Below are 23,179 nucleotides of genomic sequence, written 5' to 3' on the forward strand. Positions count from 1 at the left end.
GACTCCATCCACTTGTGTTCTGGGGCATCTGGTGAGGGAGGGTTTTTCAAAAGCTATAAAATCAACTGAGTAAGGAGTGATCTTTATAAGAAGCAGGTACTTGGATATGTTATTGTATGAACCACTTTCAAAAGGTAAGAGTTAAATATTTTCACAGTCAAAACATAAAAGATAATTCTATAAAATTCGTTCTTATAAATGGTCGGAGCCCTGCTACATAAGCCACGGCCTAGGAGCCAGAGAAGAAGGCGGGACAGGGATGGGAATCTCCCCTCCCTTCCTCCAGCAATTGTGCTGGCAATTCTGAGTCCTTGAACTTTGACCTTCAGAAATGGAAGCAGAGCAGGGAGTGAAGGATTGGGAGTGAAGGATTGGGAGTTTGGGGTCAGCAGATGCCAACTAGTATATATGGAGGGTGGATAAACAACAAGGTCCTACTCTATACCACAGGGAACTATAGTCAATATCCTGTGATAAAATATAATGGAAAAGAATATATATGTATAACTGAATCACTTTGCTGTACAGCGGAAATTAACACAACATTGTAAATCAACTATACTTCAATAAAATTTTTTAAAAAAGAAAGAAATGGAAGGAGAAAAGATCCCTGACTAAAGGAAACTAAAGGTCCCTAACTCATCTCCGCCAAAATAACTGGACCAGGCTGCCGCATGTTCCCACCTCTACCATCTTCTACAAAGTTCCTGTCACTGATGTATGTGACTTTTAGGACAATGGCTGAGTTTATGAAAATGTAAATGCTATAAACTCACACTATGAGAATAAACATTTTGGTTACATGCAGAGTCAGTCTGACTGGTCATTACTGCTCTTAGCAAAGGTATAATATAGATATTAAATATAACAGATATATTAAATATTATATTTAATATTATTAAATATTAAATAATAGATATTAAATATTAATGATGCAAAATAAGTCCTAATTGCTTAATCAGATATGGCTGGGCAATGATTATAAATACAGATAGAAAGAGGTAAAAAAGGAAGAAAAATTTAAATTAGGGAACAATTACTGTGGGGAAACACATGAAGGAAGAAGAACTAAAGCAAGAATAATCAAAAATATCATGATCTTAAAGTGCTATAAATCCCTTATTTTAAAATGCTGTTAATATGTAAAATAATCAAATGTTTCTATATGATAATCAAGGAAAACTTATTTAAGATTAGGATTAAGGACCTAACTTTAAGTAAGATACCACTATAATGTGAATGTTAAAAGTTCTATGAAAGCCTGCTGAATGTCAGGATAAACTCTACTGGGCATAATATTCTATTCACTAAGCCTCGTTGACTTAAGACAGGGAATTTTCTGTTAATAATCATCAACCAAGTGCCACAAAGATGACAACAATATGAAACTATTTTACATATATCTCAAGATAAAAATTTTCCACTTATAAGCTTTCAATCAAGTACATGACATGTAAAAACTCTTCTAAACATAATAAATAGTTTAAAAAACTACCTCAGAAAGAAAAGGACTAAGACACAAAAAGCCAGTGAAAAGTAAGAGAAAGAAACAGAAGGACAAACCCCAACATGATGAGAGATGTACAGACAGACAGAAATATATGACAAGCCAAAAAGCAGCAAGGGAGAGACGCATGGAGGGAAGGGTGACCAGAGGAAACACACACGGAGCCTGCAGGACAACTGTGACTTGTCAGGCTGCCCCCAACAGCTTTTAAAACTATGTTACCTTCATCCAAGCACAGGTATAATCAGAAATTTAAACCTCCAGTGTTGGTCATGCAGCCCTTCTAAAATTTAGCCAGAAATTCCCCATTCTTGCTATTTTTGACAATAACTGCCTTGACCGATGAGAAAAACATTTTGATTATATCACCTTTTAAGGAGTGCGTTGTAAGTAGTTCAACCTTATGTTGCCAATGTCAAATAGCAACGTGGGTTAAAACCATAAATGCCTAAAAAAGCAGCAGACCAGAAACATCTGGTGACACTAGAAGTGCAGAGAGAAGAAGGAGAGGATGCAGTAACAGCTACGTACATGATGCTTGGCGAGTTCAATTTCAATGGCCTTGGGGTCTCCTCCGACAGGCTTCTGTTCGCTGAGCAAGCCCTCGGTGTGCGTGAGCCACGCCAGCAACTCGTCCAGAGCGTGCTGGAACTGCCCCAGTGCTAACAGAGCGCCCTCCAGCTTGTGCTGCAGACAGAGAGGACAGGAAGACAATCAATCCACGAGTCTGATAGGATGGATGACCCACATTTATAAAACAAGAGTGAACTGTTCAATTGCTTCATGCTGCATAAGTCTTTAAGCAAATCCAATGAAGCCCAATCATCATATCCTCATATATTTTAAGTTTGAAACTTTGTGGTTAAAAAAAACAGCATGTGAGAAGCAGGAAATAAGAGAATTTAGGGGCTTCTGAAGTTTATGTCCAGGATCCCCTAATTTTACTTTTTAATAGTTATTTTACATTATTATATGAACCTGAAATTGGTATTTACCTGTCTGTTGATGATCCTCTCATCCAGACTGTCCCATATCAATTTCAGCTCCGTCAGTGGGTCCAGAACAGTGTGTTTATCACTTTCTTCTGTTACTTTCTTTAGCAGGAGCTCTGCCTGATGGTTCAGTCTCTCCATTTCTATCTGTTGTTGATACGCTTCTGACTTAAATTGCTATTTTTTAAAAAAAAGAGGCATACATGGAAAATTTGTTATACATCAGTAACGATTTTTTTATTTTTTTGGAATTTTTGAATTTTATTTTATTTATATTTTTATACAGCAGGTTCTCTTCAGTAACTTTAAACAAACAAAAATTCTACAGGTTAGATCTTTGTTCTAATCCACACTTTTTATTGGGGTGGAGTGAAGACGAATAAAATCTAACACAGGGTTTACTGATGAAAAAACTGTAGATAAAAAATGATTAAAAGAAATCTTTTCTCACACCTGAAACTAGCACAACATTGTAAATCAATTATATTCCAGTATAAAATAAAAATTAAATTAAAAAAAAGAAATCTTTTCTCTTTATTCAACATTTTCTGATGGAACGATTTTTTATTTATAATTTTGCTATTTCACTTCTGTTCTCTACAATAAAGAACTAACAAATTTCAAGGATGAACTTCTTCCAGTGTCTAATTATACACACTCAATAAATGAGTTCTGAAATTATAGGAAAGAAGAAAACAAAATATATATTGACATATATGAAACCCAGAAAAAAAAATCTCTAAGAAACTCACATTAATATTTCCTGCTCAAAACACACACACATCTTGCAGTCACTGAACACTCTGTGTTTTCTGTAGCTATGCTGTGTTTATTTATTTATGTATATTATTTTTCTTTGTGGCCATGCTATGCGGCTTGCGAGATCTTAGTTCCTTGACCAGGGATGGAACCCAGGCCCCGGCAGTGAAAGTGCTGAGTCCTAACCAATGGACCGCCAGGGAATTCCCTGCTATGCTGTGTTTATTAGTATTTATTTATCCTTTGCACTGACTCAGAATAACATTACTCTCACTTGGTGCTTAATGACATGTAGGTAATAATCCTGGCTTTGCCAACCAATACAGGTTAGCCAGTGGTTACATGTAATAGGAAACTGTCTTTTCATAAAGTATTGATTTTAATCTCTAATAGTAAATAATTAAATAATAAACAATTAATGGCTAAGCAGTATCTTAATTTTTTTCAAGCAAATTAAAATAATAATTAAAAATAATAACAAAAGCATAGTGAACACTTGCTATAGTCAAGTTGTTCTCAATAACCTTATAAAGAAAATGATTTTATCCCCAATTAAGCTAAGGACACAGAAGTGAGAGCAGTTAGATAACTTTTCTGAGGCCATTTGGCTAGTAAGTGGATGAAGGGAGATGCAACTTCAGACACCTGATTTCAGGGCAATCACCTCATTCAGTGTGCTGTATGAAAACTACTGAGATATATGTAAAACCCAGATAAACCCTCCTTCACACCTGTAATTGTACATGAAGGATATCATGTGTTTAGCAGACAGAGTAAAAAAAAAAAATCACAAACTAATGATGGTAACAGTAAAATTCTCAAGAAGAAACAATTTTTTTCTAAATGAAATATTCTATATCACACTTAGAGATAAAAATGCTACTCTTTTAAAGCCAGATACTAATTTTATGTAAAAATCTAGTAGAGTTCATTGAAAGGGCTGTGATGTCTCTGTAGATAGAGACTTTAAAATTAGGGAGGAAATAGCTGCTCCCACTTTGATAAATGAGCATCAGCACAGAGGAATTCAGAGGAAACGGTTCAGCCATTTCCACAGCTGGAGATCAAGAACCACAAAGGAAAAAAATTATAGAGGAAAGCAGATGGGAAACAACAAACATTTACAAAACAAACATTTTGGGAAACACTATGAGCCCATCCAATCCCATCCACCCACGGGATCCTTCTTTAGCCTGTTGGACTGATTGAATTACTCTGAACACAACGAAGAAAACAGAAATGTTGCTGTATATGTATCAGTGACAATAACACACTACGGAATAATAAAGTTCTAAAAATCCTTACAGTATAGTATACATATGTAATATGTCAGACACACACACACACACACACACACACACACACACACACACGCCCCCATACCTCATCCTACACCCAGTATGAGGATATATGAAAGGCTATAAATCAAATCTTAGGAGTGCTTGACTCTCAGTACATAACATTTTGTTTTGCTAATTTGCATTTTCTGATTTTTCTATAATGAACAGGAATTGATTTAGTAAGAAAAACTACTAGTATTTTGTATCCTTTATTTAACGAGCACTTATACATGACCCATTATGTGCGGGCACTATATTAAACCAGTTCCATAATCAAAATGTAACACTTCAATTATATAAAATAAATTTGCATAAAGCATCCCATGAATCAAGAACTTAAAAATGCAACGTTTGATTGCATTGAACAAATGCAATTCAATTGCAATTGAATTGATGCAATTTCTCAGCCCCTACCCATACCTTCAGCTCCCCAATCTGCTGCTTGACAGTTTCAAGATCTGTTCCAATTGGAGACAATGAAGCCAATTTGCCACCTGCAATATCTACCCAGTCGAATATTGCCTGAAAAACACGTTAGGTCATGTTATTATAAGAGTATATTTGAAATTACTACAACACCTCAAGTGCGATAGAAAAGTATAATCATAAATCTATAAAGATATTAAGCAATGAGCCTGTTTTACAAATAAGATAAAAGTGGCAATATACTGGAACAGTTATCCCAAATATGAAATAGATGAAACCTCCAATTTTGCATCCAAATTTGCAGAAGAAATTCTATCTTGAATAGAATCTTAGAATATTGAGAACTTTCAAGAAAAGTCTATTTGAAAAAAAACGTTTTATAAATTCACCACACAAAATAAAATTCTCTGTACTCTGTCTGCCTAAAAGGCAGATTGTATAAATATATTGAAAGAAAAAGATTCAAACCCATCTGTTCATTCAAATAATCAAGAAGTTTACTGTTTGGCACGTGAAATAATTTGTCTCAAGTAAACTCTTCTGTATAACTGAGATTAGCATTAAAATCCTGCATGTATAATGATCAAGACCATTATTCTGAACTGCGAAAAAACTTCAAAATCTCCTATCTTCTTGTTCGTTTTAGGCAACACAAACAATCTAAAAAGGCTCCACTCACATTTTTTTTTTTCAGGTTCTGAATACACAAAATTATTCTGCCATTTAATGAAGTTGCCAGGCCATACAGTACTGAGAAAAAAACCTTGGGAAATATCTGGTAGTTTAAACTGATCATGATAAACCCTAAGAACTTAAGCAGCAACTTGGGAAATAAAATGCATTTCACTTTACAATCAAACCTTGAAACCTCTGGCGTGTCTGCAGCTTTGGACACTTACCTACAGCTCTTTTAATCCATCACTGCCTTTCATCCCCACACAGGTGATGCTACTGACCTAGGACCAGCAGGACCTGTGATGGGCCTTGTTTTTCTAGCAACAGTGATGAGACAAGCCTTCGTGTCCAGCTGTGAGCCTGACCTCCTGGGGCTAACGGCTGCAATGGTGGCAGAGCCATCTCCAGCCCCGGGAGAGGATACAACCTCTGTGACCCACCAAACGAATGTGAAAATCACGATCTGGCCTCACAGACGGACGTAGAGCCAGACCGGCCACTGCTATCCAACCAATAAATTATCACTTTGGTTAAAAAAAAAGAGGGGGGTGGTTATAATAAGGTGTCACTTGTAGTGAATTTTTTTATATATTTGCCAAGTTTAAAACACTTCTCTGCTGGCATAAAGCTGGGCTTGTGATATTTATTTTTATAAATATAGAAATGAAGTGGCCTAGTAAAAGGGAAAAGATGTTCTCATCTGAGCTTTAAAAATAATATTCTCTTGGTGTTATGGAAATACTTAGAGAGGCCTTTTCCATATGGTTGGATGAAGGATTCAACTCCTGACAGTCTGTTAGGAAATGGAATAAAGTTAAGGAAGGTAGGGAGAGAAATATCCCTGAGTTGGCCTCAACTGACAGGAGAATTTTTAATATTAAAAAAATAAACTTAAAAACTAGTTAATGAAGTGAATGAGAACCCTTGAGGGATGTGAAAAACAACCATCAAAAGGAATTATATACATGGGAAAGAAGAAAACACTTTTTGCATGACAGATTATGACCTAATAAAATAGAAATCTATTTTAGTTCACCGGGAACACTGGCTTCAAATCAAATTTCTTTACATCTGACTTGTGCTACGCTTGGTGATATTTTTAGATAGTGTTTACCCCTTTCATCTTATTCCACTCAACTCTAGAGCAGAACTCAGGCTCAGCTCCATTCCACTGTCTGGTGTTGAGCCATTTACGAAAAATACTGCGACTTTCACTTTAAAAAGTTAAAATATTTCTTTTCAAAGTAAATTTCACTGAATGTGTGTGTAAGAATGTGTTTAGGGGTGTGTATGAATCTGTACATATCTCCAGTGTCAGAAATCTCTTCAAAAAGGCAAAGCATGAATTGAAGCAGGTGAGTTAACTGCATCACACTTGCAGCTCTGGGGACATACTGAGGTGTGAATTTGTAAGCATCACTTATCACCTGATCCCTCCCTCCAGGAGACCCTGCAAGCCTTACCTGCAGTCCATCCTGGTACTGAACAGCAGCTTGCATTGCCTCCTCAAGTCTGTCCACCCGGTCTTTCCAAGCTTTATTTAGAGAATCCCAGGCTGAATTTAACTGCAATGTAAATATTAGAACTCTTTCAGTATCATATGCTAAGTTTCCGACTACTTCTACCAAATATGCTTTAGTTAGCAAAATCCTTTTAAAAAACCATTCTGATAAGAGTAGAAAATATGCAGGTTTTACCTCGTCTATACTCTTCTTAACAATGGGCTTGTCGGGTTCCCCGCAAGCGGCAATGAGTTCAGAACCCAGGTTAATAACCATATCCAGCTCTTCCTGCAATCCATCTATCTCCTCCCTTATGACCTAGAATAAGAAATGGCAGCCTTACTTTTAAGCCAAACCACAATGAAACTAAAAAGATGCACACAGACATTGATGGTAGTTATTTCTAGGAGGCAGGATTGTAATCAATTTTTATTTTCTTTGTTCTGTTTTCTAAGTTTTGGCACTAAATTTTTTCAACAAGGGAACACAAGAGCCATTAAGAAAAAACAGTGTCCTTCGAGGAACAAATGTCAAATGCTTATTATAAAGACAGTATTTAGGAAATAATTCCATGTAACATATACCAGAATAAGTCTTTCAAAAAAAAAAAATCAACAATACTGAAAAGCATGGAAAGCCATTTTGTTTTTGTTTTTTAAACCAACTAGTTTGGCAATACACATTTAAAATAGACATAAGTATCATATGAGTTCAGAGACTTCACACAAATTAATGTAATTTGCTTAGTAGATTTAGGATAATCTAACTCTAGATTTTCATTTTTACCCCAGGACATGTAAAGTACCAAAAAAACAAACAAACAAACAAACAAAAACTATGACAGAAATGCAGTGTTCTACCTTGCTTTCATTTTCTTGGTTAAATACACTTATTCATTCAAGATGCATTTATTTACCAAGGATGAACGTGCCCCAAACCAGGCATCGGAGATACAGAGAAAATTAGATATGACTATTCCACTCAAGGGGCTCTGAGCCCACTGGGAAAGACAGAGGTACAGCCAACGATAAGTCATGCTCTGCGTTAAGTCCTTTGCGTGATGAGAAGGTTATGGGGATGGACTAACTCAGCTGAGTATACAAGAGGGTGGAGGGTGGCAGTCCAACTGAACCTTGAAGCTTGAGTGGGATCTGCCAAGGAGAGTGGCAGGAAAGATATTCTAGGGTAAGGAAGTAAAATGTGCAAAGATTCAGATGCTAGAAAGAGTACGGCAGCTTCAGAGAAAGCCATAAGAGAAGGAGCTTGGTAAAGGAGCAGTAGAAAAAAAAAATGGCTTTGGAAACACAGGCCTGGGCTAGGCTGGGATGGAAAAGGTTGATACCGTGTTCCAGGGAGTTTGGACTTTAGGCAGTAGGCAGTGGATGCCTCGAGGGCTTTTAACCAGCAGGACAGCAAGAGGAGATCTAGAGGGACAACGGGCAACAAGGATAGAGGCTGGCGGGAAGAGAGACTCCACAGGCAGGGGTACCGCTCAGATTACTTTCTTAGACAAGAAAGAGAGATGACGAGGCCCCGAAGTAAGGCAGAAACAATGCGGGTGGAGAGAAACTTTCTAAATCAACATTATCCGTGGGAAACCTGTGGGTGGACTCTGGCCCCTACTACATCTCTGCGCATTCCACTTTCAGAACCAAATATAAATTCTAATAGCGTAATTCCAAATATTTATACCAAAGGAATCCAACATTCATGCTACCACAACTTATTTTTTAAACGTTAAATGAGATTCTCTGCTTACCTCTGCTGCTTCTTGCTGTTGTTTTACTACCGAGGGATCGATCCCAGGATCCTCCAGATCCCGGATGAAGTCTTGAGTATCTTTAATGGTAACCACCAGTGACATGTGATCACACCAGAACTTCTCTGCTAATTCCATCACATCCAGTAGCTTGGCTTCCCTTTCTTCCACCAGTGTGTGTATGTTCTCCCAAATGAAAACCATTTGGTCTAGCTTATCCTGAACAGCTACAGAGCAGAACAATATCAAAAAGACACACCCTGTAAGCAATAAAGCACAACGTTCTAACTCACACAGGAACAATCATTCAATTTTCCAAGGATCTAAACCTGGACCAAATTTGGGTTGAGCCCAGTCTAGTGGGTATCACTGGGCCCAACGGCCTTTCCAGGCAAATACAGGACCTGAGGGTGTGCTGCTCCTCCTGAACCAAGGTTTCCTGACAAAAGACAACACTCAGAGGCAGGTGAACACAGAGGAGACCTGAGTTCACCAAGGGTGGCCTTAGTATATTCTTTACGCTCTCCAAACCAAGAATAGAGATGTCTGTTTAGTCTCAGGAACACAACAAAGTAGGATACATATTTTGGGCTTAATTCTAGTGTCCTCTTACCGTGAATTTCCACTGACCTCTGCACAGGCCCTTCCTTTTGACCCCAGCTCAGACATTTAAGGTGCTTGGCTAGTGTCCTGGTTGCCATTTCTGCCGCTATGGGACAGAGTACCCATGACATAAAGTAGTGTAGTCAGAGGAAAAAATACCCCTAGGTTTGGTCTTATTAGCATTATGCTTTAACCAACTGATTTAAAGGGCCCGGAGAACATATGGTTTCTGTATCATGGCACATGTTGTAGTTACTCAACTGATTTCACAAACACAGGAAGACATTAACAAGGGACTGGTGTGCACAGCCCCTCCACCCCAAACATGTCACATCTGCAATACCTTTTCTAAAATCTGGCGTGTTGATATGCAACTGGACTGTCAAGGAACATTCACAATTGTTTTGAGTAAAGTTCAGTGGTTCCCTCATCCTGAAAGGATTACCTTTGGCAGATATGTCTTTGTCAGTGCCCTGGGACCGAGCGATCATCTCCTCTCCCCTCTGCCTGAGGGTCTCGTACAGAGGCTGCAGCTTCTCCATGTCCACCGCCACGTTCTTATTCTCACTGACCTGCTCCTTGATCTTCTCCACCTCTGCTGAGATGGAAGGTGGCTGCCGCAGACGCTCCACCACGCGCTCCAGACTCTCCAGGATCTGGTCGATCTTGTCGTGGAACTGGGAGTGAAAGAGAAGGGCCATTTATGGGGGGAAAAGACCTGTGACGCCAAGGGTGGGATTTAAAATGATAACACACCTATCTAATGTCACAGTCAAGAATGAAACCTTGGCCTTTCTGTTAACACATCCATCCAAAGAGTTATACCCAGCTGGTGTGTGAAGACATTCCTAAAATCACAACTCATATGCACCTCTCTGTGTCACACTGCTTATGGGGATGGGACTGCTTCTTGCAAATAACTGAGTAAATTCATTAAGAAACTGTATTATGTTAATATATAATTGGACCACTTGACAGCAGCATTTTACTAGTGCTTCATCTTATCATAATTCAAATTAACTTTGAAAATTAGGTTCAATAATCTGGGTGCTTGTCTATCAACACTGATAGTTTTATTCACTTTTACTGATTATTTTGGCATCCTCAAAAAGTTATATTATTAAATGTAAAATTCATGGGCAGTTTTGATGAGGTGAAAGGGATTTCTTAAAGTTATGAGTTTCCTGAACTAAAAAATGTTAAAAAGTTAAAAAAACCCAGAAATCTTCCTGATGTTGTAATGGAAGTTTATATTTAATTCCTGGCCAAACACATAGTCAGATCCATGAAAGAATTTTAAATTTCCACTTGCAAAGGCACCACAGACAATGAAGCAAAGTTACGAACACTTGTTCATTTATAGATTCCACACTATCCTCAACATTAAAGGAATCATCAGTCAGGATTACAGAAAATGGACCACTCTCATGCCAGTGTATCTAACGATAAAAACCAAAACCTTCAAAACGGAAAATCTGTAGGTGACTGCAAATCAACTTCTTGAAAAAGTTATTTTTGAAACGAAAAAAAAAAAATCGATTTCCAACTGCATATGTTTTCCTTCTTATTCAGCCTAGCATTCATAGTCTTTCTTCTTATTGCCGTCTTGGGAATGTTTCATTAATGATGATAATAACACTTTCTTTCATCTCTTCCAAAACACTGCATTCTACTCTGGACAGACACTTATTTAGGTATCTGGACAACGATGACAGCTCTATGTTTCTTAAATCATTGAAAATTATGTTTTATTTATATATAGGCAGGCAGAGAAATATAAGGATCGGACACTGGCAAATATCACCTCAGAGACCAAAACGTCAATACTCAGAGTTAATGCAGTGAAACAATTTTAGCTGGAATTGAATCAGCAGATCCGGGAAATGTCTTTCCACACTCTGCTGTCGGGGAGACCGTCGCACTGCTGGTGCAAAGCGTTACCTGAGCGGACTGAGAAATGGCTTCATCCAGCGCCACAGCCCGCTTTTTGACATCTTCTTTAATTTGACTGTAGAGAGTGTCAGCAGCCACGTACTTCTCTTGGATAGAAAAGCCTTCCCTCGGGCTCAATTCCAGTAACTGCGGCCCAGTTTTGTTCATCTTATCTATATGCGGCTTGTGTTCGGCTATCAACTCTCGCAGTTGCTATAACAAAGCAAACAGCGTCTCAGTTTCTCAGAGGCACACCTCCACAGTACAGCTGTCAACATCCCTAGCGCATCCAGCTGGCCAGAAACTCCAGACAAACACCCTCCCTTCACAAGGCACTGAACATACAACCCTCTGCCAGGAAGAGATCCCCTGACACAAAGATTAAACAACAGTCTGGTCACGTCAAAGTCCTTTTCAGGGCACATGCAAAAATGCTGGATGAGTGAAATAATGAATCCCAGTTCATTACGACTTTCCTACCAAGAGCAGTACAGTCTGACGAGAGTATTAGCCAAGGGTCATATTACATGAAAGGATTATGAACTCACTACATCCCAACCTACAGAGACCGAGCCATAACTCTCTGTATTCCTTTCTGCACACTCATGATACATACAAAAATTATTCAAAAGGAAGGAAGGGAGAGGGAGGGAGAGGAAGAAAGGAAGAGGAAAAAAGCACAGTAGAAGGTAGACACCATGCTGAGAGAGAACAATGACAGATAAAGCTAAGTTAGGGGGATTTAAGCCCACAAGGGATTGTCATTACATTATATGTAAACCAATATAAAATATGTCCATATATATTACATTATATATCTGTGAGTCTGTTCTATGTACATATATGATATGTATGATATATAAACATAAACAAATCTATTTGTATTTATTTTTAAATGTTAATGGCTGCAAGGATAATCAATGCATCAAATACACAGCTGTATACTTAGCATTATCTATAAAGTGTATTTAAGGAAAAATATGTGACCTATGAATATTCTGCATAATACAGTATCATCTAATCAAGAGATACAATGATACTGATGCTAATGAGGGGGTGTGGAATCCAGGTGGAGCCCCATTCCTTCTAGGGAAATGGATCAATCTGGAATCTTTACACTCCACGGAATCCAGGGTCTCCCGTGACTGCCCGCAGGTTTCTCTGAGGCAGACCTCCGTGCAGCATTGACGTGCCCTCTCCTGTACTCCATTATTCACGAGGTTCCCTAATCAGCAGTTTCTCGTCCTCACCAGAAGATGTGTCTCCAAACTGTTTGCTATCCAGCCCCTAAGAAAAGCCTCTCTGAGAGAAATTATATTCAGGAAAGACAGCGGAGAGGAAAGCAATCTTTCCCTGTAAATATTTTAACTTCCATCATTCATCAAGCAGAATCACCAGGACGGCCACATACCTGGATTTTTATTAAAAGTGCCACTAAAATCAGTCATATAAATTATTTCCAAAGTGGTTGAGAAAACTGGTTCATTACATCATGAACAATCCCCAATGTACTATCTCTATTTTTGAAGTTTTTCTGAAGACGGTCTCAAAACTCTTTTGGAAAAGAGCTAAATAAACACAAATTCAACTTGTAAAAAAAAAAAAAGGAGGAACGTCTACTGAATCTAACATGCTCCTCACAGCCCCTGGGTGGTCCAGGCTGTGATTTCCTACTTGTGTTTTACATTGTTTGGTATCTTCATGCTGTTTTACAGAATGGAGGTGGTGACGGTAAGACCAGCCGCCACGCAATCTCATGGAGAAGAAACGTGTCACACGAGCCCTGGCTTCAATATTCTCGAAGGCATGTTTGAAAAACAAGCTCACACTTTGACGACCAAGAGACTCTCAGTAAAGTGAGGAATCTCTGCTGAGAGTTCTTGAGTGGCCTGTAGTCTAAGTAGATCTCACCTGTGTAGCATCACCATGAGACACCTTTGCTGGGAAGTAGCCAGATGAGCCTTCTTAAGACCATTCCATGACAGACAAGAAAACAGCCACGGGATATCTACTTGGGGATGTGTGCACATGGAGAAAAGGGCCCAACAGGAGATGTCTTTTGCCTCATAGGTAACAAAATGATTCTTGGCAGCTATCCTAAGAGTCCACTCATGCTGGAGATACTTAATGTGAACTTAAAAGAGATCTACCATTTATTTATAACATGGCTCTCGGGGTCATTTTTCATTCCTGGCTAGAATGAACTAGAAGATGTTCCCAAGAACAGTGAAGAGGATGCTGTAAAGTTGCAGAAGAAATGCTGCAAATATTCTGAACAATTTAGCTTGAACAATTTGAAGACTTGGCTACGAAGTTTTGAAGCTCCCTTTCTACATAAAAATCACACATTTGTTTTGAGAACTGAAAGATGACGCCAAACAAGAAAATTAACTCAATTTTGAAATTTTCCATTCAATAATGATCCTTTTCATCCTATTTGATGTTATGCTAGGAAACAGCTATTCAGATCTCACTTCAGAGTAGAAGAAATCCATGAAACATTTTATACTAAAAATCATTCAGTGGGTAGGCATCAGGATTTCTCCCAAAAATAACCTTTCTACTAAAATTAAATTTAATTATACATAGTTTATAAGTCTTTCTCCCACTGAATTATTTAGATAGAATGCCATAAAATTTCCATTTTGCATTAAAGTGCTCTCTAAAGCTCTTCTAAACAAATACTTAGAGATATTCTTCAATGTCAATACACTAAAAAAGTAAACAAATAAGATTAATAAGTATGTTACATACTTCAAACAATGATGTAATATATCCTGAGTTAAACTTTACACACACACACACACACACACACAATGATTAGTCTCAGGGTACATCTTGTACAGATCTGGGAGAGCAACTAGGTTCACAAGATCATAAATAACAAGAATTCCAGACTTTCTTCTGACAGTCTTGAATTCTCTCACTCAAACCCCTGCAAAATTTTAAGCTACATTAACATTTTGGAGACTACTGAAATGAGGGCTTCATAATGCCATTTTATGTGTTTAAAACATGACATATTTGTAGATGGAAATATACTCTCTCATTTACTCATGTAAACTTATAGAAGCAGAGAACTTCAAAAGATTTCCACGTATAAAAGGAAAAGAAAAAAAAAAAAGTGAGGGGACAATTTGTCTTTAAACTTCAGCATTTTTTCCTTTTCACAGAATTCGATTTCACAACAATGCTATTTTGACGTATTTGTTATAGCGTACATTCTCTCCAAGCTCAATGGCTTGTCTGTTTGATGTTGCTTCCATGTATTTCTACCTTTTGCTTACATTCTGGATGGCTCTAACCACTAGATATTAGTCAAATTACTGTACACTGAAAGCAATTCAACATGATCAGTTGAAAGTACTTCGAAAGCTTATTTCGTTAACATTTTAAAACAAGGATTTTGTTTCTGTACTCAGTTTACACTGCATACTACTGGGTAAAAGCTGTGACATCATGATGACATACACAGTGTGCCTGCCCACATGAGTCGTCCCACTGCAAAACTGGACAACAGGGCAGCAACTCGGAGGTAAGCAAACTGTGCAGACCAGAACGCTAAAAATTCCTCATCACAGAAGGTGTCTGCATTAGAAACACCCTAAAAATCGTGATTCTCTTCCCATGGGGTCTCCAGCACTCTCTCTGGCACCAAGCTTACACGATGTTCTTCCTGCTGTTGCCTCAGGGTTTCGTACTCCAGGGCGGGGGCAGGAAGCTGAGTGATGATCCTCTGTATGTCTATCAGCCACGGCCAAAGTTCTTCGTATGTTTCCCAGAACTGGTTAACCAGGGACTGTGCCCGTTCTAACTGCAGATACCTCTCTGAGTTTGTCTGGCAGATGGCATCATAGTTCTTCAATACCTTGTCCAGTTTTTTCTAGAAAATCAGATGATAAAATGTGTTTAACCAGACAGGCAGGCCAAGGAACACGTATATATACTCCAGAATGCTTGTCCAGCACGATATACCTCGTGCAGAGTAAGCACTCAACAATGCATAGTAAATCAATAAATCAACAGAGGCTAGTTAGATTTTAATTGCTTCTATGTGTAAAAGTTCATTTTAAATTAAAGAAAGGCCCTCCCATGTTGTTGCATAAGGAAGTCCCTCTTTTTCAAGGCTGAATAATATTCCATTGTATGCTAATGGTGTGCTCTTACTACAATAAAAAAAATTTCATATACACATATAGAAAATAGCAAAAATGTAAAAAATGTCTTGAAAGTACAACTGGAGATCAGGCTGATAAAGGATGATATATTCCTGCAGTGGATTTCTATGCAGTTGTCAAAAATCAGGGGATTTGATGACATGGAGAACTTCTCAAAAAAAAAAAAAATTAGGTGACAAAACCACAAAAAATAAATAAATAAACTGCCTCAAGTTTGTATGACTAAGACACTGAGCTCTCCAAACGTAATAAGTAAAATTCTCCAGCCATTCTTCTAGGTCTTCTAGATGAGAGAAAGGTCTGGCATGAGCCTGGCAACACTGACATTACTTTCTGTTAAAACATAAGGACTCTCTTTCACAAATGAAATTCTAAGAGGAACTGCTGGTCAGCAAAATTAATTACATAGATGAGAAGCAAAATAGAACATTATGCTATCCACTGATTTTATGGGGTGGTCACCGAGATCTCGATTATGGTACAAATCCACTTCATAATCCAAAAGCAAAAGATAAAGCACAACAGCAATCCAATAAACCACAGAATAACACAAAAATTCTCTCATGATCATCTGTATTTTTCACACCAGAATCTTCGCAAAAATAATAAAGATTAAATTATAAACAAGTGAAGTGTCACTGCAGAGTATTTAAATAAAAGATTAAGTATTAATATACAGTGCACATTCTATTATTTGCCTATGGTATACCTTAAAATCAATGCACCGTCTTTTAAATGTGATCTTACGCATATACATTTGTATGTACTGTTTTTGCCATGGGATATTTTCCTAACAGAAGCATTAATATACATTAATTTATTTAGGCTTCTCAGATGTCTGAATATGAATTGAACTAAACATTTTTATTTATGGCTGGTTTTCCATCAATGTAAAGGATCGTTAAAACTACATAAACTGAACACTTCCTTAATGATTCCGCTCCTTTTTTTCCTATACAGATTACTGTAACTTTATACAGAATGAATTTCAGTTAGAGAGAACCACATATTTTGAGTTTTGTTTCAGCTCCAGTGGCCGCAATGTTCCTGAAGCCTATAAACAACAGCTGTCATACAGAATAACAATTTATACTGATAATAACAGTGATAATACAGAGAACATTAATTGGATGCTTCATGTGTCCCAGTTACTCAAGGACTCAAACATTAACAGCTTTTCTGTCTATTAAAAAAGATTATCCCCAGGGTTATTCCCTTAAGGAGTATTCCTTTCACTGTTATTCTATAAGCTTGAAAAATGCCTTATTTGAAACTAATGATTTAGCTGTTTAAACAGCAGCTGTGGATAAAGGAAAAGCGCTTTTCTCAGAGTGAAAGCCCCACACATGCTGTTTGCTCACAAGTCTCACATCAGTCACATGGACGAGGTCATACCTTCATCGGCTGCTTTTCCTCTTCACTGCATGTGCTCATGATTTTATGTCCAGATTTAACAAGCTCATCAATAATATCCTTGTGTCGCAAAATCTCCATGGTGAATGTCTGTATTTACCAAAACAAAGATTTTTTTTTTTTTTAAAGAGTGTATGACTAAAACAAAAACAATTAGGCAAAGCAGTTAAAATGACCAAGTTACATTCAATCATGCAAGTGCATTTCCTTGGAGCACACTGACAAACCATGTAGATGCAACTGGAAATGTGTGTCTTCACCTTTTGAACCTGCAGCTGAGCGGAGGTCTGGTCTTGCTCAAGCCTGATGTCACCCAGAGATGTCAATTTTTTGTCTGTTTCACTAATCCAGGCTAACTCTGCATCAGCCGCTTGGTCAAACTAAACAAAAGATAAATAATCAGGTCAGCAAGTTCCTGTAACTGGTGCCAGAGAAATACCTATCTACATTTCTTTCAAATATCCTTATCACACAAATGGAAAATGTGAGCTTGTCTCTTCATGGCAACCTGAAATAATCCATGATAGTGACTGATGTTATAAAGAAAGGAGAACTTTCCACAGAGGAAGTAAACACAACCTCTTAAAACGTGCTGGATCCATAACACGGCATTAATGACATGAGGACAGCTAACACTGATGCCTTCTCTCTGGTGGTGGTAAGGATTTTCTCTTTAGCAATACTACACAAATTGTGCAGCACAGGGAACTCTACTTAATGCACTGTGGTGTCCTAAATGCGAGGGAAATCCAAAAGGGAGGGGATGTATGTATATGCGTGGCTGATTCATTTCGCTGTGCAGTAGAAGATAACGTAGCATCATAAAGCAACTATACTCCAATAAAAATTAATTAACAAAAAAAATCATAGTGTGCTCACGATCCTGTACTGCAATAACTGAAGAAAATGAGGAACTCTGCATCTTTCTGACATGGAAAGAGAGCTGGAAAAAAAAATACTATACAAATTGAAAAGCTATAGAAGTCAGTAGCTGGACACCATCTTTAAATCACTTCATCCTTCACTTTATCATATTAATATGATATGCAGGTAGCATGCTGTTATCAAAGTACAAAATCCCTAGCAAAAAAGAATGACATATTCCCATTTATTTACTCTGTGTGTATATGGAAAATACCTTTCTATGTATGCCGAGTATACCCCCAAATGTCTCATGTATCATTCTTTTACATCTCATTTTATAACAGCAGAAAACATTTTCAAGAGAATTCTTAAATATTTCAAGAGATTTTCTTTTCTTGAGCATAACAATAATTCATGGTAGAAATTTGTGAAGTATGGAAAAATATACAGAAGAAAATTAAAAGCTGGAGTTAATACCGTTGGTATTTTAGTGAATTTTCTTCCAGAAGTTGAGACCTAGAAAGCTCTGGGATAATACTGTATAAACAGTTTCATATCCTGCTTTTTCATTTATCATGAACATTTCCCATGTCATATAAATGTGATTTTTTAAATACCATCATTGTATTCTAGCATACCTGGATATTTTCACTTAGGTTCTCTGCATTTTTTCACTATTATATAAACAAGCCTGTAACGAATATCCTTGTATATAAATCTCTGTTGGCATCTCTAATTAGTTCCTTAGGGTAGATTCCTAGAAGTTGACTTCTAAGTCAAAGAGCACAAACATTTTCAATACCTTGCATCAGATAAACCCCATGCCTTCCAGTTACCATAAATGAGTACAGAGGGCAAGTGACACCACAGCACCAACCATAAATGGTAACTAACAAAGCCTCAGTGGGAAAAGCGAAGGGGGATGGACGTTGTGATTTTCAAGTCCAGTACTGCCAGAACCTCTAATGTTTCAAGAGCACCTGGAAATCCAGATTGGGGTCAGGGGATAACTAAGGGAGGGGAGACAAGGGTGGAGGTAAGGAACTAAACTGGAAAACAGTTCGTACTTTTAAGACACTAGGCAACACTCCGCAGACTCACAGGAGGATGGGGTAGACCTACTTTTACCCTATCTCACAAGTACATCTCAGAGCCCTGGGCATTATACACAATGCATACAAGGAGCCTCCGGGAGGAGAGAGAAGAAAGCAGAGCTGCTATGAGTCTTGGACCCGAGGAAAAGCACGGGGGTGAGTTCCCTGGGTTTTCTTTGGCTTCCCATACCCTGGACTGGATGCTGGAGAAACTGCCACCCAGGAGTACCCAGAGGTGCGGAAAAAGCCCCAGGAAAACCTGTCTCCAGTAAAAGGAGCAGGAAAGGAGCAGCCTTGCAAGACAGAAAACTTATAGACAATAACCATTCTACTCCAACCAAACACCACAGAAAAAAGCCTTGGCCTCCCCACACTGCTGCCAAGTAAGGCTGAACGGGGAGCCCAGATTTCCACCCTCCTGAGCCTGGGCCCAACACCCTTGCCCGGGTGATGTCAGCGAAGTCGGGAGCTGGAACTTTCACTCCCACAGGCGACCACAGATCCCTGCTCCCGGGTCAGTGGAGACCACATGGGGAGCCTGGACCTCCCCCTCTCCTCAGGGTGGCATCAGGGAAAGCCTGTGGACAGTCTGGATTTTCACCATGGTGTCAGGGAGTTGGAACTCCCACTCCCACCCAGCAGTGAGCGGCCCCACCCTTAGGTGTCCCATGAGGCTGCCTGGGGGACCTGGGATCTCCCTCCACCTGAGCATCCCCGTTGCCTCTGCCAGAGCGGTGTCAGGAAAGCCAGCTAAAACAGAAGGCTTAATGAAGACCCAAGACACACAACACCGAGAACCCAGAAGAACTCAAACCGAATTAAAGAGGATTATCAGCAGAGGCTAATACCTAGAAGACGATGTGAGAATTATCTGGCAGATTTTAAAGTAGCCATGATAAAAATGTTCCATGAGCAATTTCAAACGCAGTGGAAATGAGGGAAAAATTAGAAGGCCTCGGGGCTTCCCTGGTGGCGCAGTGGTTGGGAGTCTGCCTGTCAGTGCGGGGGACGCGGGTTCGAGCCCTGGTCTGGGAGGATCCCACATGCCGCGGAGCAACTAGGCCCGTGAGCCACAACTACTGAGCCTGCGCGTCTGGAGCCTGTGCTCTGCAACAAGAGAGGCCGCGATAGTGAGAGGCCTGCGCACCGCGATGAAGAGTGGCCTCCGCTTGCAAATTAGAAGGCCTCAGCAACAAAATAGCAGGTCTCAGCAAAGACACAGAATATACGGAGAAGAACCAAATGGAAATTTTTAGAACTTAAAAATGTAATAACTGAAATAAAAGCTCAGTGGATGAGACCAAGGAAGAGGACAGAGGAAAGAATGAGTGAAGCAGAAAACAGAATCACAGAAATCACCCAGCCTGAATAATAGAAAATAGACTGAAAAAAATGAACAGAGCCCAGGGCCTGAGGAACTATAATAAAAGAAAATTCAAGTCACTGAGTCCCAGAAGGAGAGGAAAAAGTGGCTGTGGCTGGAAAGTACTCAAACATTCTTGAAATAATAAAGTTAGAGAAATGGAGACCAGATTTGTGGCCAGAAATTGAGGAGGAGGCAGAGGTGGGAGGGGACGGGTGTGGCTATAAAAGGGCAGCATGAGGGGTCCCTGTGACGGAAACGTTCCCTGTCGTGATGGCAGCCGTCTCAGTTCCCTGCTCATGATGTTGTACCATAATTTTGCGAGATGCTACCACTGGGGAAACTGGGTGAATGGTACAACGGGACCTCTGTATTCTGTTTTACAACTGCATGTGAACCTACAGTTATCTTAAAACAAGTTAATTGAAAAAAAAAAAAAACTCTGTGTGGGTAACCTCTCATCTGTTAAGTCCTGTCTGCATTTTCTCTTTTAGATCTATGCTACCAAGTTGCCCTGGCTGTACTGATTCATATTCCCACGAGCAGAGTTTGGCTATCCCCTCATCAAAATGGGGTATATAATTTATTCTTTAATAATCTTTGTCAAACTTATCAGTGAACTTTTCTTAATTATAAGGGCATAACCTGCCAGTGCAGCCTGGCACAAAAGACAGCACTGATTAAGTCATTGTGATGGTTCCAATCTCACAGGTAAAAAATTACCAATTATATAAGTGAAAAATTCTTAATATTACTGAATTATTATTTGTTTACAGTTTTTTCTACCTATCATGAACCCACTAGCTTTCACCTTTACTAAGTAATGAATGAGTAAATGAATACTAAAGCTATTTGCAGGTCAAGTTCTTTTAGTCAACAAGTTTAGATAGAAAAAAATTTAGATAACCATCTAAATATGGGCCAAAGCAGAAGTATAACAGGGGTTAAAATAATACTTTTACATTTACCTTTAAAAACCAATGGCATAAAGATATGAAAAGGAAGATACGGTGTAACAGACCTTTACTTAATCTCTAGAAGGGCTACCGAACAAAATCTGAATATAAACCAACATCTAACCAAAAATCATGCAAAGTCAGGCTGCTCTGAGACTCCTCTGGTGTCCGGGGAGCCGTCACACTGTCATGTGTGAGGACTGGACACATATCCCATGGGTCCTCCTCCAAGTGTCACACGTCTGAGAGGATCGCTGACAGGCAAAGTTGCTCCAGACAGAAATGCAGAGCTTTAGTCGTCAGAGTGGGCGAGCTCCCCCATAAGGGCAGAACTTCTAAAATGACTCCGCACGTTTATATACTCAAGCAGAAGTCTTTCTCTTTCCTATGTTTCCCATAACGGCATGCATTGTTTTCTGAAGCCGCCTCGTGATTTGCACGTAGCGTTGTGAATAAATATTCTGCCCACTAATTCATTACTTTTGCTGCTACGGGGACAAGTCAGAACAATGTGGACTCCAGAAGGAATCTTGATAAGCCATTTGAAAAATTCTATCTTCATCTGGTTCAATAATTGTTACATGACTTAGTTTCAAATGGAACTACTCATTAGCAATTGCTGATCAATGTGAAAAAGAAAAAAAATTTCATCAACTAATTCAGCAGCTTCAGATGTGGAAAAAGAAATCGTCACAACAAACAAGTGGAAGAGTCTGATCACTCGCTTTCAAGCCGCACATGGTGGAACTCCAGGGTAAAGCTCTACTATGTGATGCACTCAGCACAAAACTGAGAAAAAATAGTCCAGCCCTTTCTACCAGAGTGAAAATGTTGCAAGATATCAAGAATAAAATTTAACAGGAATGATTTTTTTTCTTCTACTGGTCCCTGAAAAAAATAAAGTGATGCCCCCCACCCCTCTTGTTTGCGTTCAGGCTATTTTTAGGATTTATATGACAGTCCTCATAAAGAAAGGCAGATTGCTGGTGTTAATATGAGTTTAATAATAAGTCTCCCTTTCTGGAAGAAAAAAAACCAAAAAGCATCCAATGAAAACCAGTATGATGATACTTTCTGGAAAAAAAAAAAAAAAAAAAAGCATCCAATGAAAACCAGTATGATGACACCATCCAAGTTGCCAAAAGAGAAAGCTGAAACTCAAACACTGTTTCTTGAACCAAGGCAAATATTTGCTCTGCTAAAAGAAAACAAGACTTCAAGCAGAAATTTCCCTCTGTCCTTTGAAAGGTTTTTTCATTAAATTAGAAAATATTTATTGTCCAAAAATGAAAGGAGTAGTCCCAGGGTCTACATGAAGCAATTTACAGTCAAGCAAGGCGTTTTTATTTAGGTCTGTGACTCTTTCAAACAACTACTTAACGTGAGTATTTCTAACAGACCATGAAACGGCTTATTTCACATGTGAGTAACGTGGACAGCAAGCTCCCTATACCAAATTTTAATAAATTTGCTTACTACTCATACAAGTAGCAAAAAATGACTTCAAATGAATTGTAGAGAGTGCTAGCATCCTTAACTGCATTCTGGGAAATATTCTAATACGCATCATCCCTGGAGTCCAACCATCAACCCCAGCTACGGTAATTCCTAGTATAGTTGAACTAGTATTTCAGAAACTTCCTACAAGTTGGTGAAAAACATTTTAATTGGCTAATCTCTAAATATTCCTGAAAAACACTGGGTAAAATAGTAACTGCCAACATTCTACTGAACACACTGTTCTAAGTGCTTGAACATGCAAGAATATACAGTTGCTGTCAGGATAAAAGGATATAATGTGGTTATTACCACTAAT

At 38.7% G+C, this 23,179-nt stretch overlaps 1 protein-coding gene across 22 annotated transcripts in view; it reads right to left on the reverse strand.

The window, feature by feature from the left end:
• DST (dystonin) overlaps positions 1-23,179 on the reverse strand; it is a 488,177-nt gene that overhangs the window by 43,482 nt on the left and 421,516 nt on the right. For all 22 annotated transcript variants that reach the window (XM_082414288.1, XM_082414278.1, XM_082414289.1 and 19 more), the window contains 11 exons: positions 17,347-17,466; positions 17,069-17,176; positions 15,160-15,378; positions 11,505-11,708; positions 10,009-10,240; positions 8,961-9,187; positions 7,397-7,519; positions 7,163-7,264; positions 5,019-5,120; positions 2,503-2,676; positions 2,039-2,194 (listed from right to left, as the gene is read on the reverse strand). In XM_082414288.1, the coding sequence (XP_082270414.1) occupies positions 2,039-2,194; positions 2,503-2,676; positions 5,019-5,120; positions 7,163-7,264; positions 7,397-7,519; positions 8,961-9,187; positions 10,009-10,240; positions 11,505-11,708; positions 15,160-15,378; positions 17,069-17,176; positions 17,347-17,466 (1,767 nt within the window). The remainder of the gene's footprint in view (positions 1-2,038; positions 2,195-2,502; positions 2,677-5,018; positions 5,121-7,162; positions 7,265-7,396; positions 7,520-8,960; positions 9,188-10,008; positions 10,241-11,504; positions 11,709-15,159; positions 15,379-17,068; positions 17,177-17,346; positions 17,467-23,179) is intronic.

The sequence above is a fragment of the Balaenoptera physalus genome (genome assembly GCF_965194825.1).
Source record: "Balaenoptera physalus genome assembly, chromosome: 11".
Classification (NCBI taxonomy): domain Eukaryota; kingdom Metazoa; phylum Chordata; class Mammalia; order Artiodactyla; family Balaenopteridae; genus Balaenoptera; species Balaenoptera physalus.